General features: G+C 44.3%; 1 protein-coding gene across 18 annotated transcripts in view; it reads left to right on the forward strand.

Moving 5' to 3' along the window:
- Positions 1 to 13252, forward strand: part of Rgs6 (regulator of G protein signaling 6) — a 596709-nt gene that overhangs the window by 512703 nt on the left and 70754 nt on the right. For all 18 annotated transcript variants that reach the window (XM_004837270.4, XM_087195071.1, XM_013067441.3 and 15 more), the window contains one exon: positions 831 to 892. In XM_004837270.4, coding sequence (XP_004837327.1) covers positions 831 to 892 — 62 coding nt within the window. The remainder of the gene's footprint in view (positions 1 to 830; positions 893 to 13252) is intronic.

Consider the following 13252-nt stretch of genomic DNA (forward strand, 5'->3'; position numbering starts at 1 on the left):
GGGTAGCCCTGTAATTCTAGTACCAGCACTGGGAGGCCGAGGCAAGAGCATCATTGCCAGGGCCAGCCTGCACTACATAGTGAGGCCTTTTCTCAAAAGCAAACAAACAACAGAGAAAGAAAAACTTAAGAATAAAGAATCCCCATCCCATTGCCATTTCAGCGTGTGTGGTGGAATGTTATTTTCTTTCATGCCGAGGAGCTCGATAAAGACTAATCACATTGCTGCTTCTGCTATTGATTAGCACTGAGACAGTGAATGTTAGGACCAACTCTTCATGTTATGCTCTACTGGCTTCTGATGTGGGTGGAGGGGAGGAAAGAGGAAACTTTTAGGTGCCTTCCCATGACAAGTTTACTACTAGATGTAGGGGGACAGATCTGTGAAATAGCTCTTTGATGATTCGAGTCGAACATTCCTAGTGTTTGTGATATACTTGGGAAAGGTGGGGGGAGGAATGGTCACTGGGGCTTTTGTCAAACGGGTTTCATGTTACATGCATTAGCTGTCCATGCTGTTGCTAAGCTTTGTAGGATATATGCTGCCTTTCAGTTTGGGGAATGACTCTTGGGAATAGAGACTTAAGTGATAACAAAGTACAAGCAAAAATAACAGGTAAAATAGGCTAAACTTTAGAGTATGAATCCTAAGTGTGGTAAAAAATTTTTAAAAGGCAAAGTGCTTGCTAGGGTACAAATCCTGAGGGTAGGAGAAGTCTTGCCACAGGCAGTTTTGGAATTTTGATGGGAATATAGGATTTGGGTTCATAGGCTGAAGGAGAAAAAAGAATTCTATTCTGTTCTCAACATCCTTGTTCTCTCTTTCCCCAGATAACATTTTTAAATGCACAAATTGACAGACACTGTTTGAAAATGTCCAAAGTGGCTGAAAGGTATGTTTTCCCCTTGATAATATTACTGTTTTCTTCTTACTTTATAAGGGAAAAGGAATGTTACAGGGTTATAGTTAACAAGTGTGTTCAACTTTAAGAGTTAGTGTAGCTATTCATTAAATTGATGTATAAAAATACCACAGGTTCTGTGTGTGTAGCCAAGATAACAGGCCTCCCTTGAGTGATGTCAAGAAATGTCCTATTGCTAAAGCTTCTCAGGGGGTGGCCACGGGACCCTGTCAGTCAGGGAAGATTGTCCTTAAAAGCTCCATCATGCACCTTTGCCTTCAGCCCCTTGATTAATTCAAATGGAATCACTCCCTTTTCAGCTATAAAATGCCCAGATTCACTTTATGGGGAAAAGAAATTATGTGTGTCCTTTGAGGTACCGGCCACGTAAACAGGAGGGGACTGGATCCTCAGGAGGTGCCCTGCCTCCACACACTATCAACCACTGAACTGCATCAAAATCAACTCTAAAGAAAATATTTAGCCCCTCCAGCCTGGCTTCCACAAGAGCGTGTATGCTACAATCTGCACCCGTGCTGGTTCCACTCCGTTAACTCATGGAGATTCAACTTTATCAACTAAATGGTCTGGTTTTGAATTCTTCAGTGAAGACAGGAGACCACCTGGGGAATCTGTATGGAATAAATCTAATCAGGCAGCCCAGAACTGAACATTTGTTCATCCATATGTTGCTGTTAAAGCAGTGGCCAATTTCTGAAGAAGTCGGGGCTTAACTTGGGTCTTAATATTTATTCAACATCAGATAAACTGAGTCCTTTAAGCCCAGCTGGAACAGGCAGCTGGCTGACAGTAAGCCTTTCTCTGCTGGTGCTGAGGCTGATCCACATCTTCTTTCTAGAAAAATAATGACAAATGGAAGCTATGAAAAGTCCAGCTCCAAATCAAAGGCCTGAATTAACACTATGCCTTCAGGGAGCCCAAGGACATCTGTGGATTTGGACTCAGGTCTTTGGTGGCATCTGCTATCTCTCCAAGGATTTCTTGATAGTGCACCCTTGACATGGCCAGATGATTGCTGGTTGTGTTTATAATGCCTGGTGCATGATAGTGTATTTAACAGCATCGCTGATGTCTACCCAGTAGAGGGTAGACATCAGTTATCACTGTTGTGATAACCAAAAATGTCTTCAGACTTTGCCAAATGTTCTGGGACAGAGTTGGGAGGGGAGAGTGACAAATTCATGTCCACTTAGGATCATTGGTTCAGTCATACTTTGGTACTGGATTGCTTTGAAACTTGTCAAATTTGGTACTTAATGCATTTTTGACATGAAAATTTTGTCCCAGTGCTTGTTGCTTGTTTGGTACTAAATATGTAAGCTACAGCTGGTCAGTAGATTGCCTTGTGAGTTGCTGCCTTTTCTGGCCAAAGTAATTTGTATGATACAGCCATTTTTGTACTCATCATGCCGCCTCGAACCAATTAATGACAATGAGTACCAAGGTACCACTGTATTCCTATTCTCCCTAATGCAAACGATTCTGAAGGTTGCCAATGGCTGGAGCTGCCTTAGACACCAGTTCTTCTAGAATGGCAGTTACAGCTAACTCTGTAAGCTGCAGAGCCACCTCATACCTTCATTATCATGATGCTGTGCTCTGGCAAAAGCATCAGGTTCTGAGATGCTTTTTAGATCTCACTGTGGCTCCTTTGCCCCAGAGGCATGGCTGAGAGGGAATCAGATGGGATGCTCAGCTGTATCAGTGCCACAACCCATGAGGAACTACAAACTTCTTTGTGAAGCAAGGACAGAAACGGCCATACTGGCACGTTATGGAGTCAGTGTGCCAGCAGTGTTGATGCCTGGCCTCAGAAGGGCTCTGTAGAGTGATCATAGGAGCTAGCGTACAGGGAGCATCTCTGCTGGGGTCTAGTTGCCAACATTTAGTGGTCTGAGGACCATAGTCTTACACAATAGAAATCCCCAAGCCTCAGCCCTAGGGATTTGGAGTCCATGGTTCCAGGCTAAACTCAAGAAGACTGCACTTTGGATCATTTTCAAGTGGACTGATCTGATCCCTGAGGATCTGGCGAAGCATCTACAGTGACACGGATCCTCTGCCCTGAGAACTCACCCCAAAGAGAAATGCCTGTCTATTCTTTGGGGTGTGAGGTCTGGACCAGTCAGCAGGAGGTGGGGAACACAGCAGGTGTGCAGAGGCCAGGCAAGGGAGAGAGCCCAGGTGGGAGGAGGGGGTGGGCTTGGCACTGCCTATTGTTTGTTTATTTGTTTTCTGCTGGCAGGGAGGAGCCCCACCTGGTACTTCTAATTATGCCTGAGAGCTCCTCACACTGGGGATTATTCCAACCGCAGCTCCTCACTCCCCAGCTAGAAGCTTCCAGGAGTCTGACCCCAGAGGAGACATTCCCAGCAGCAGTAACTGGCAGCTTTTCAATGTGATAGGAGGGTTTTTCATTAGTGCCCCAAGGAAACTCCCAGATAGGGAGGAGTGGGGAGAGGAGCCGGGTGTTAGCCGGAGATAAAGCCGCCTGGAGTCTGGTCCATCAGCAGCTCTGCTCTACAAGTGTGGGAGGGGGAGGGAGGCGGGCAGGGAGGTGGTGCTGGCTACTGGCCAGAGGCGAAAGCTGAGCTCTCTCAGGTGGGCTGCAGAGCCCCATCCAGATCCAGTTTCCCTGGGCCTGCTCCAGGTGATAAGTGGTAATTAGTCAGAACCGAATGCCCCTGAGAAAAGGTCCCCATCATTCTTCACTTGGTTCCGGGAAACTGGCATGGGGGAGGGAGACTAGTGATAGTGTGGATCCGGTTCTGAAAAGGCAGAAATCAAAGTGGGGGAAAGAGGGGTGGGGATTTAGCTCAGTGGTTCTGGCGCCTGCCTTGCAAGCGCAAGGTCCCAAGTTTGAAAGGGTGCAGCCGGAGCCAGCACGAGGGAGTAAGGAAGCTCCACAAAGGAACAGAACAGCCGACTTAGGAGACAGTCTGGAGCCAGTTGTAGATGGCCTGAGCCATCTCCTGGCTTCTAGCTGATGAAGCAAGTAGCTTATCTCTCTGCACCATGATTCCACCTCTTTAGAGGGGGGATAGTAGTGGTGTTTAACTTACAGTGTTAGTGAGTTGGCACATAGCAAGTGCTTGGTCCAGTCTGTGGCACTCAGCACCCACATTAAATGGCAAGGATTCTTTTCCAGCATGGTGATTAACAGAGCTTTGCAAAGGAGAAGAATTCAAATGCATGAGACAGATTGCACTTGCATATACTCCTCAGAGCCATGCAGGATGGACCAAGGAGGGAGACTGGCCCTGAAGATAGCAGTTTTGGGCTAATGAAATTTTTCCCACCCACCCTTTCTCTCTTCTGAGCCCTGCAGGCTGCTGGAGGCTGGTGCAGCCTCAGATCTGTGGGGCTCCCCTCATGCCTTGCACACACTGCTAATCTGGTGTCCTCGGGGAGGGAAGGGTTGCACATGAGGAGATAGCTTTTCGGCACAGATTTTCTCAGATCATCCTAGTTTAAATAGTCTGTCCATTGTCCCCATGAATGTCTAAATGCCCCTGAAATGCCAGCATCGTGAAACAAACTGCATTTCCTAGGCTGCCTTTTGTACCTACAAGCAACACAAAAGCTTGCTACCCAGATTTTGTCTCAGAACGTGTGGTTTCTGCACACACTGATGCAATTTCCTGATAAATGCCACTGAACACCTTAAGCGTTTTATGGAACTCTTCCCCAAATATGGTTTATGTATTTGTCTTCCTGAAGATAGGACAGTACATTTCAGGTCATTATTCTCGTATATGTGCTTTAAAATTCTGCCAGTGATCAGGACCTTGGGAGGTGCCACGAACTGCCTTCCTTTCCCTAAATGGTTCCAGACTATTATGTTCTTTGAGCCCCTGATTCAGGTATTTCATTGTTGGTTTGTTGTCTTGTTCAAATCAACACATTTGTCTCTAGTAGCCCTTCCTCTCCTCTAACCAACATCCCTTTCCAATCTGCAGCAGATAGGGTGTGTCGGTTAGCTATGATTGACTAACAATGCACCCCAAAACTCACTGGCTTAAAACTACAGTGGTCTCCACAACGGTTGTAAGAATGTATGCCAAGACCCCCAATGAGCAACTGAAACTACAAATTGTACTGAATGTTATGTATACTTTTTCCTTCACATACGTAACTATAAGGAAGTTTAATTTATAAATTAAACAGAGATTAACAATAACTAATAACCAATGAAGTTATAACAAATACATTGATATAAAAGTTATATGAATGTAGTCTCTAAATATCTCCTCCTTGTACTTTCACCTTTTTACTTAAAAGAAGTACTTAAAGGCTTCTCTTTGGCACACTTGAATCATCTGTATCACCACATCTGCACTTGGGACCATTATTAAGTAAAATAAGAGTTACTTCAATACATGAACTGTGACACCATGATAGTCCATCTGATAACACAGATGGCTGTTATGGTATAGATCAAGAATGTCCCCAAAGGTCTCATGAGCTTATGGATGAAGCTTTTGGAAGGTGATTGAATCCTGGGGTGCTGTAGTTGACTTGCTGTTAGGAGCTGGGGTCTGGTTGGAAGAGATGGGTCACAAGGGGCTTGACCTGGAAGGACCTATCTCTCTCCCTGGCTCCTCTGCTTCCTGACCAACGTGATGTGAGCAATTTTCCTCTGCCAGACCCTTCTATCATGAGATTTCTTGTGTAAGTCAGCTGACTATATGCTGAAACTTCAGAACTGTGGACCAAAATAAACCTCTCCTCCTTTAAGTTGCAGGTGTCAGATATTATGTCTTGGCAACCAGAAAGTGACTAAGGCAGCTACTAGGTGACTAATGGGCAGGTAGTGGAAACAGCATGGTATGCTGGACAAAGGGATTGAAACCATGGATAAGGGGAGACTCCTTTATAGGCAATTGCTGTGGCTCGTGTGTCCATGTACACACTGTCTCCGTGGTGCAGCTGTGTGTCTAGGTGCAGATGTGGACAAGGTAGACAATGCTGCTGATCTTGGCTGGGCTCTCACATGTCTGGTTTCTGCTGGTTTCATGTAGCCTCAGCTGGGACATTAGACTCTGCTTCATGTGGACTCTTGCCCTCCAGCAGGCTAATTTCATCTTGTTCACCACACAAAATCTCTTGAGGCATGCTGTATTTTATTGGGTAAAGCAAATCACATGCCCAGGCTACATTCAAAAATGGGGAATGGAGGCCATTTTTGAAATTGATCTATCATACCAGGCAATTAACCAAGTACATGAGCCTTGGTTCTAAAGCAAGAGTAAGGAACCTACATGAAGTGTGTTTTTCTTAATGACAATGAATCTCAAGGCATGTAGTTTATTTCATCTGTAGACTCTACTAAGAGGCCCCTTTGATCATTTATCTGTGTTCTCTGGAGAGCCAAAGTTGCCAAATAAATGAGGTTTTCCTCCTCTTTGCAGGAGTTCCCAGGGGGTCCCTTTTTTATTCACCTAAGACTTAAAGCATTTGTCAGACCAACTTTGAGGATATAAAAATCTATACATTTTAGTTCCAAATTGTCTGGCAGCTCTGTTTTTTGCTGTGTTTCCCCAAAGACTTCCCACCTATACTGTCTGTTAGCCACACTGTACCCAACTAGGCCCCAGTAGCCCACCACACTGTGCACACAGAAAGACATTGAGTTGTTTCATTCCAGACCTGCTTCTGTACTCGGCTCATCCTTACCCTATTACTGGGAGCCATTTGTGTGTCACAGCTGACTGCCAAATTGATTTTTTAAAACATCATCTTGCTTGCCCATCTCTGAGTTCGCTGCTGCTCCCTGAAATTGGATGCTGGTTTCTCCTCTGCCTCCTGACCCTTGGTGATCATGAAATGTAATTAATGAAATGAGATAAGACAGGAAGGGACTGGATACCCTAAGGCTCTATTAAAAACCTGCTAGGGTGATAAGTCCTTGAACTTAGTGTCTAATGATAGATTCAGGGAAGCGGGGAAAAGGGAGGCCAAAGAATTCATTACAACTTTGCTTTTATGTGATTCCAGAAACGTGGGGTCCTTGCTTCTTTCTCCCCACCTATCTTAGGTGACAGAAAAACAAAAAGATCAGTGGTAACATTATATCCAGAGTGACTGTATTCGGTCCAAGATCTAGAATCTGTAGCACACAGAAAAGAAGGAACCAGGAGACCTTACTTGACATATACTCTTCTTTCCAAGGGGCTAAATTCATCTTCAGTTGCTTCACTCGTCCCAAGTTTCTCTATGGTATACAACTTCTCTGCATATCTTGCAGTTAAGATATTCTCTCCCCTTCCCACCTTCTCCAATGTGGAAAACAGCATTCATTAACTAATTGGTGGGAACCAAAGTCTCTTCCTTTTCCTCTGTGGTGTTGCTCTGCTTTTTAGTCTCCTTTCTCACCAGATCCTTTTTGTCCCAGGTTCTTTTTATGCGTTCTAGTTTAGAAACCACGCATACCAAAGGGGAAAATGCAAACATGCCCTCTTTACCCGCTTCACCTTCAGTTTGAAGTTTCTGTCCTGCTCAGTTAGAGGTTCTGACTTCCTGACTGCTTAGCACATTTTTGTTGCGTTGAGGCGGAGGGAGTGATGGTCACCATCTCACAGTGCTTTCGATTCTATGACTTGTTTTTTCCCCTCAAATAATGGTTTCCTAGCTTCAGGTCAAACCTCACTGTCCCTTTTTCCTGGCACGTAACAATGTCACCACCTCCTCATCTTCTCCTCCACCCAGTTTATGAACTAAATTCCCACATGTGCACTGAGCTCTTGGAATTCCTTCCTAGCCACCATTCCACCCAGGGTAGGTAGCAGCTCTTCTTCCTCCAATCCACCTGTCATACTTTTAACTTTGAAACACCCTATGATTTGTAATAAAATTATGAATTTTTTGTTGTTGTTAAAGGAGAAAGGATAAAATCCAAAATATTTTTCCAGATTTTTTTCAAATGTTTGGACAAAACATTTTCTAAACTCCCTTCTATTATTTACTTCCTCTTCTAAATTTATCAAAGGTAGACAGACTCTAATTACAATCTGAATTGAGAAAGTTTTCAATTAATAACAGTCTCCTCCAACAACTGGTTAATGGAATTTGAAACTGGCTTTGCCATTAGCTCACTGCTAACGTCTTCCTGTGATCCAGAGAGCTGTTTGCTATTTAATGACATCATTAGGTGTGAAATCTGACTACTAAATGACTGACTGACCACAAGGTGTCCCTCTTGGCAGCATCTGGTAGATTTCTGCCATCTTAGGAGCTGTCAGAGAAGCCAACTCCGCACCCCGACCCAAGAGCCAGTTTGAACCTACCCCAACCTCAGTGATGGTGGTGACACCTTCTCCAAAAGTTGGTAGGTCAACATCTTCTAATGATGTCAGCACTTGCCATTTGGAAATTAAAAGCCCAAGTACCAATCAGAAGGAGTCATAAATAAGAGGACAAGAATTTTAAAAGTACTCAATGAGAAAGATTGTTCCTGATGGACTTCCTCTAGATTTCCCACAGTTTAGTTTTTTTTATTTTCCATCTCCTCCTGATTCTGCATTTGTGCCATGCACATCTACCTATCTGTGGCCTATTGTTGTGTACCGGTGTGTACTGGGCATCCTGCAAAGCTCTCACCTGCCTCTGTTTTGTTTACCATTTTTGCTTTTGCTATCCTTCTCCAGGTCTTCCTACAGTCATTAGTATTGACTTTGGACACAAATAGCTCTGTGTATCGACCATGGCTGCCCTCTTCATTGCCTGCCTGGCCTTTGTCATGTGCCTCCTGAGCACACTGTTCATTAGCCTCCAGGAACCAGCCTTGTTGAGGACAGGGGCCACTCTGGTCAGGGCCACAAAGGGCAGCCTTTGTAATGAACTTACTTCACATTCCCATCACCTTCGCCTCCTTCTCGGCTGTATTAGGTTCCAAGTAAGCCAACCCCAACTGGAACGTTGTTCAGCCAAAGGAGCATACATTTGCTCCCACAATATAAGGAAGGGCTGCAGAGTTGAGCTCCAGGATGGGCAGTGATTCTACTAAGATGAGAAAGATTTGGTGCCAAGGTCTCAGCACTTCTGAGACTTCTTCCTCTCAGGTCCTGTTCCAATTTCTACAGTGCCTCAGTCCATTTCATTACAGGCATCTGTCAGGAAACCTGACTATCTAGCCCCTGAATTTATGACTGAACAGCTTCCACTACTAAAAGCTAGGAAAAGAGACCATTGACCTTGCTAGGGGTAGGGGTCTGTTCTTGGACAAATCACCGTGGCCAGGGGAAAGTTTACACACAGTCCATGGCAGCCCCTAAAGTAGCCCCTAAAGTAGCCCTGTGTGCATGTCAGGATACAGTTCTCAGAAAGGACAGGAGCAGAACCAAGCAGAGAAGCACCTCTCTGCCTGCTCATCCATTTTAGAGGACTTCTCCCCACAAAGGGTCCCTGTCTGCTTTGCTAAGATTTCCAAGACACCCAATATAAGCATCAGCACAGCCAGGGATGCTCACTACTGTTCTGAGCAACACTTCTGTTTTCCTCTGAACCTCCTTTCCCATCCAAGAAATGGCACTGGACAGCCTAAAAGAAAACCTCAAGGCCTTTCCATTTCTCTGCATCAAATGTTATCCTATGTAGCCAGCCCTCTAGTTCTTCCCTCCGTGTCCCCCCATGGAAGCTCTAGGACCCAAGCACAAGGCTCCTCCAGTCCAGAGGGTATAAGACTGTGGGAAGAAATGAGGCAGCCTGATGATGTGGAGAAGAAAAGAGGAGATGGATCACCTTCCCTCTCTACTCAGTGCAGGGTATTCTCTCACTTCCTCTCAGCTACCTCAGTTGTGGAGTGAACCCTCTCTGCCACTGTCTGTTGGAAGATCTACCTTCACAAAAGCCAGAAGAACAGTTGAAGTAGCAGACTGTGAAAAGCCTGAGTCACCCATGGGAGCCTCCAAGAGGATACACGTTGCTGTCTTCTGTCTGTTCCCATGCAGTGGAGTGGCCAGCAGGACAGAGCAGGAAGCATAGATTGTTCAACACAGGGTTTATTTGCATGGGGCAGCATGACAATAGCAGTGAAATAGAATATGTTGCTACCATTCCCAAATCATCCATGCAGGCTTTTATGTATCTTTTGTCGATGGCCACACCCTCCTCCAGATGCCCACATCTTCTGCCTTCTACACAAGTTCCACTCAAGCTATAGCTGTAATAGGCAGAATAATGGTCCCTTAAAGATGCCTATGTTCTAATGCCTGGCACCTGTGAATAGCTTATGTTACATGGCAAGGAGAGAGAATTAAAAGTGCAGTTGGAGTTAAGGTTGCTTATCAGTTGACCTTAAAATAGGAAGAGTATTCTGGATTATCCAGGTGGACCCAGTGTCATCACAAGTGTCCTTAAAAGATGGAGGAGGGAAGCAAAAGAATCAGTGTCACAGTGATAGGGACTGGTAGAGCTTCATTCAGCCATTTCTGGCTTTGAGGTAAAAGGAGACCATGAACCACGGAAGATGGGAAAACTTCTAGAAGCTGGAAAAGGCAAGAAAGCAGGTTCTCTCCCACATGACCCAGAAGGAATGCTTTCCTACTGCCACAGTGAGGCCCATGTCAGACTCGGAGCCTTGGAACTGTAGGACAATACGTTTGTTTTGTTTTAAGCTACTGAGTACATGTACTTTGTTGTAGCACCATTAGAAACAAATATGCCACCCCAGTCTCTCCCTTTCTCTTAGAATCTCAGGATCAAATTGTTCATCTCTCCCTCTTTAACATATCTCCCTGTACCTCCAAATATCTTGCTGACTAGGAGTTCCTTTCGTAGCCCTGACACAAAAACGCCTAATTCTGATGACTCAGTAGAACCTACTTCTATCAATAAAACTTGACATTTAAATACACATGCCCATATGATTTTACTGTTTCCTTTACAGAGCCTCTAATCAACTTTATTTATATAGTTTAACAAAATAAATTTCCCTCTACCAGTAGAATAAAGCTCCCTCCTGACCAATATCACCTATTATTGACTGATAATTATCATATGACGTTGGCTATTTGCCTTGATTCAGATTGTCAGGAATTTCTGCAGAGAATTTCCTACTCTTCTCCCAACATGTTCTCCCCAGTCACTCCTGATGTTTGCCTGGAACCTGTGGAACCAGGTCCCATGAACAAATATGCTCATGCTTAATGATCATTCCAAAGCCACATCTTGGACTCTTCACTCGGGTGGTTACAAAATCCTGCCTTGGGCCCTCGACCACTTTCTCTTGAATCAACATGACGATTAAATCTCACCACCACCTCACTTACTTCTCTAAAGATATTCCCAAATTTCTCTACAGGAGACCTGGCCCAGAGCCTACATTTCATCACAACTTGAGTCATCACACAGCACTTTTCATTTCCTTCATAGTTTTCTGACCTTTTGATTCTGATGCCTTGAGCTGGTTCCAGACAGCCACATCCATTGCCCTCATGAAAGTCTGAAGAAAGGTAGAGAAGGAGGGGAGAAAATTTGACTTTTCTATGCCTGTGTTCTACTTCAGAAAAATCTATTTCTGGCTTGTTTTTTTTAATGTGTCCCCCTGACTTGTAATTAATCAGCTAAAAGAGGCCCTACCTTTGCCTTCAGCTGCCAAGTGAAGGTCTTTCATTTGAGAAACAAAACCACCTGAGGCTGAGACCACTGCCATGGACAGGTCAGACATTCTTCGAGGACAGAGAGGTTATGGCTAAGGCAACTATATGCCTCATCTCAAATCTTGACAAGCCATGGATGCCCAAATGTCTCATAGGAACCCCCCCCCAATACATCCTCAGGACTCTAACACTCTGGAGCACCTTAGCAAGCCTATCACCCTCTGAACAAGATTTAAGTTTCCTGCTACTGATCTGTCTGTGTGCTCATCTGTGTGAAGAAGACAGGTGACTGAGTGTCCTCTCATAATCTAACCCCACATCCAGTTTGTTCCTATATGTTCCTTAACTGGTCCTTTCCCCAAGAAAGATACATCCTAGTCCTAACCCATGGAATCTTGAATGTGACCCCATTTGGGGAAAGAGTGTTGCATATATCAAAATGAGAACATCCGGGATTATCCACAAGATTCTTAAACCAAGTAACACATTAATACAAAAAAAAAAAATGACAGACACAGAAGAGAAAACCATGTGAGACAAAGACAGGGATTGAAATCATGCAGCCATAGAGCCACCAGAAGCAAGGAAGGATTCTAAAGCCTTTGAAGGGAGCAGGTCTTGACAATTCCTTGATTTCAGACTTCTGGCCTCCAAAACTGAATATAAATGCTATTATTTTAAGCTACCAAGTTTGCAGTTGTTAAAGCAGTCTTAGGAAATGAATCTATTCCTCATTATGCAACCTTGTTTTTTATAGGAAGGAAGAATGAAATTAGCCCAAGTGGCGCAGGAGTGGCTTGCTGTGATGATTGACTTGCAGCCTGGTTCTTCCTGCCAGGGTCCTTGTTGAGAGGCCCCTTGCTGTTCATTTTGCTGAGATGCTGCAAAGCTCTCCCTGATGGAGCCCTGCCAAGCAGGATGCATAGCTTGCAGGAGACTCACAGGGCACATCATGTGCCTTCACTGTGTGTCATGGTTTCAATCCAGTATTTCATATTTGTAGAGATTTTCAAGACTGTCAGATTATAACCTGTGGGCCAAATCTATTTCATTCTCTATATCTGCAGGTGAAAATTTTACTGAAACACAATCACAACAGAAGAGCTGGATAGTTGCAACAGATACTGGATGGCCAGCAAAGCCTAAAATATTTACTACATGACCCTGAAGGAAAAGCTTACTGACCCCTGCTTAGATAAAAATAGATGTTCCCGGGGGACAGGGGACAGAGGAAAGACTCCAGATCTCTCATTTGGAGCCCTAGGAGAAAAGCTGGCAAGTTGCCCTTAATCTGACCATGGAGCCCATCAGCTGATAAACTGTTCATATACACATTGAGCCTCCACACAGGTCTCAGAACTTCACTCTTGACCAAAAGGTGTTCCTGACACATAAGGAAAGCTCCAGTGAGAAAGAATGTACAGTAATTCACATAAACAGAAGAAAGGATTTTGGAAGAACCAAAAACAATTCAACAAATAGAAGAAATTTACAATAAAAATATAGAATTAATATCCTTTGAGATATGAGAAGATATTTTATTTATATAACAGAAAACTACCCTGGGAGGCTGATGCAGGAGGACTGCATGTTCAAGCCCAGAGAATTTATGATTTGTATCTAGATGCACCCCAAAGTCTCATGCAATCATAGGTGGGGCTTTTTCAGGGGTGGTTGAATCTAGAGTGTGTGATGCTGGCATTAAGGGTGTGTAATTACTAAATCAGTCTAC

The sequence above is a fragment of the Heterocephalus glaber genome, unplaced genomic scaffold, assembly GCF_053883595.1.
Source record: "Heterocephalus glaber isolate CG9 unplaced genomic scaffold, H.glaber_assembly_v1.0 deba00001608, whole genome shotgun sequence".
In the NCBI taxonomy this organism is placed as follows: Eukaryota; Metazoa; Chordata; class Mammalia; order Rodentia; family Bathyergidae; genus Heterocephalus; species Heterocephalus glaber.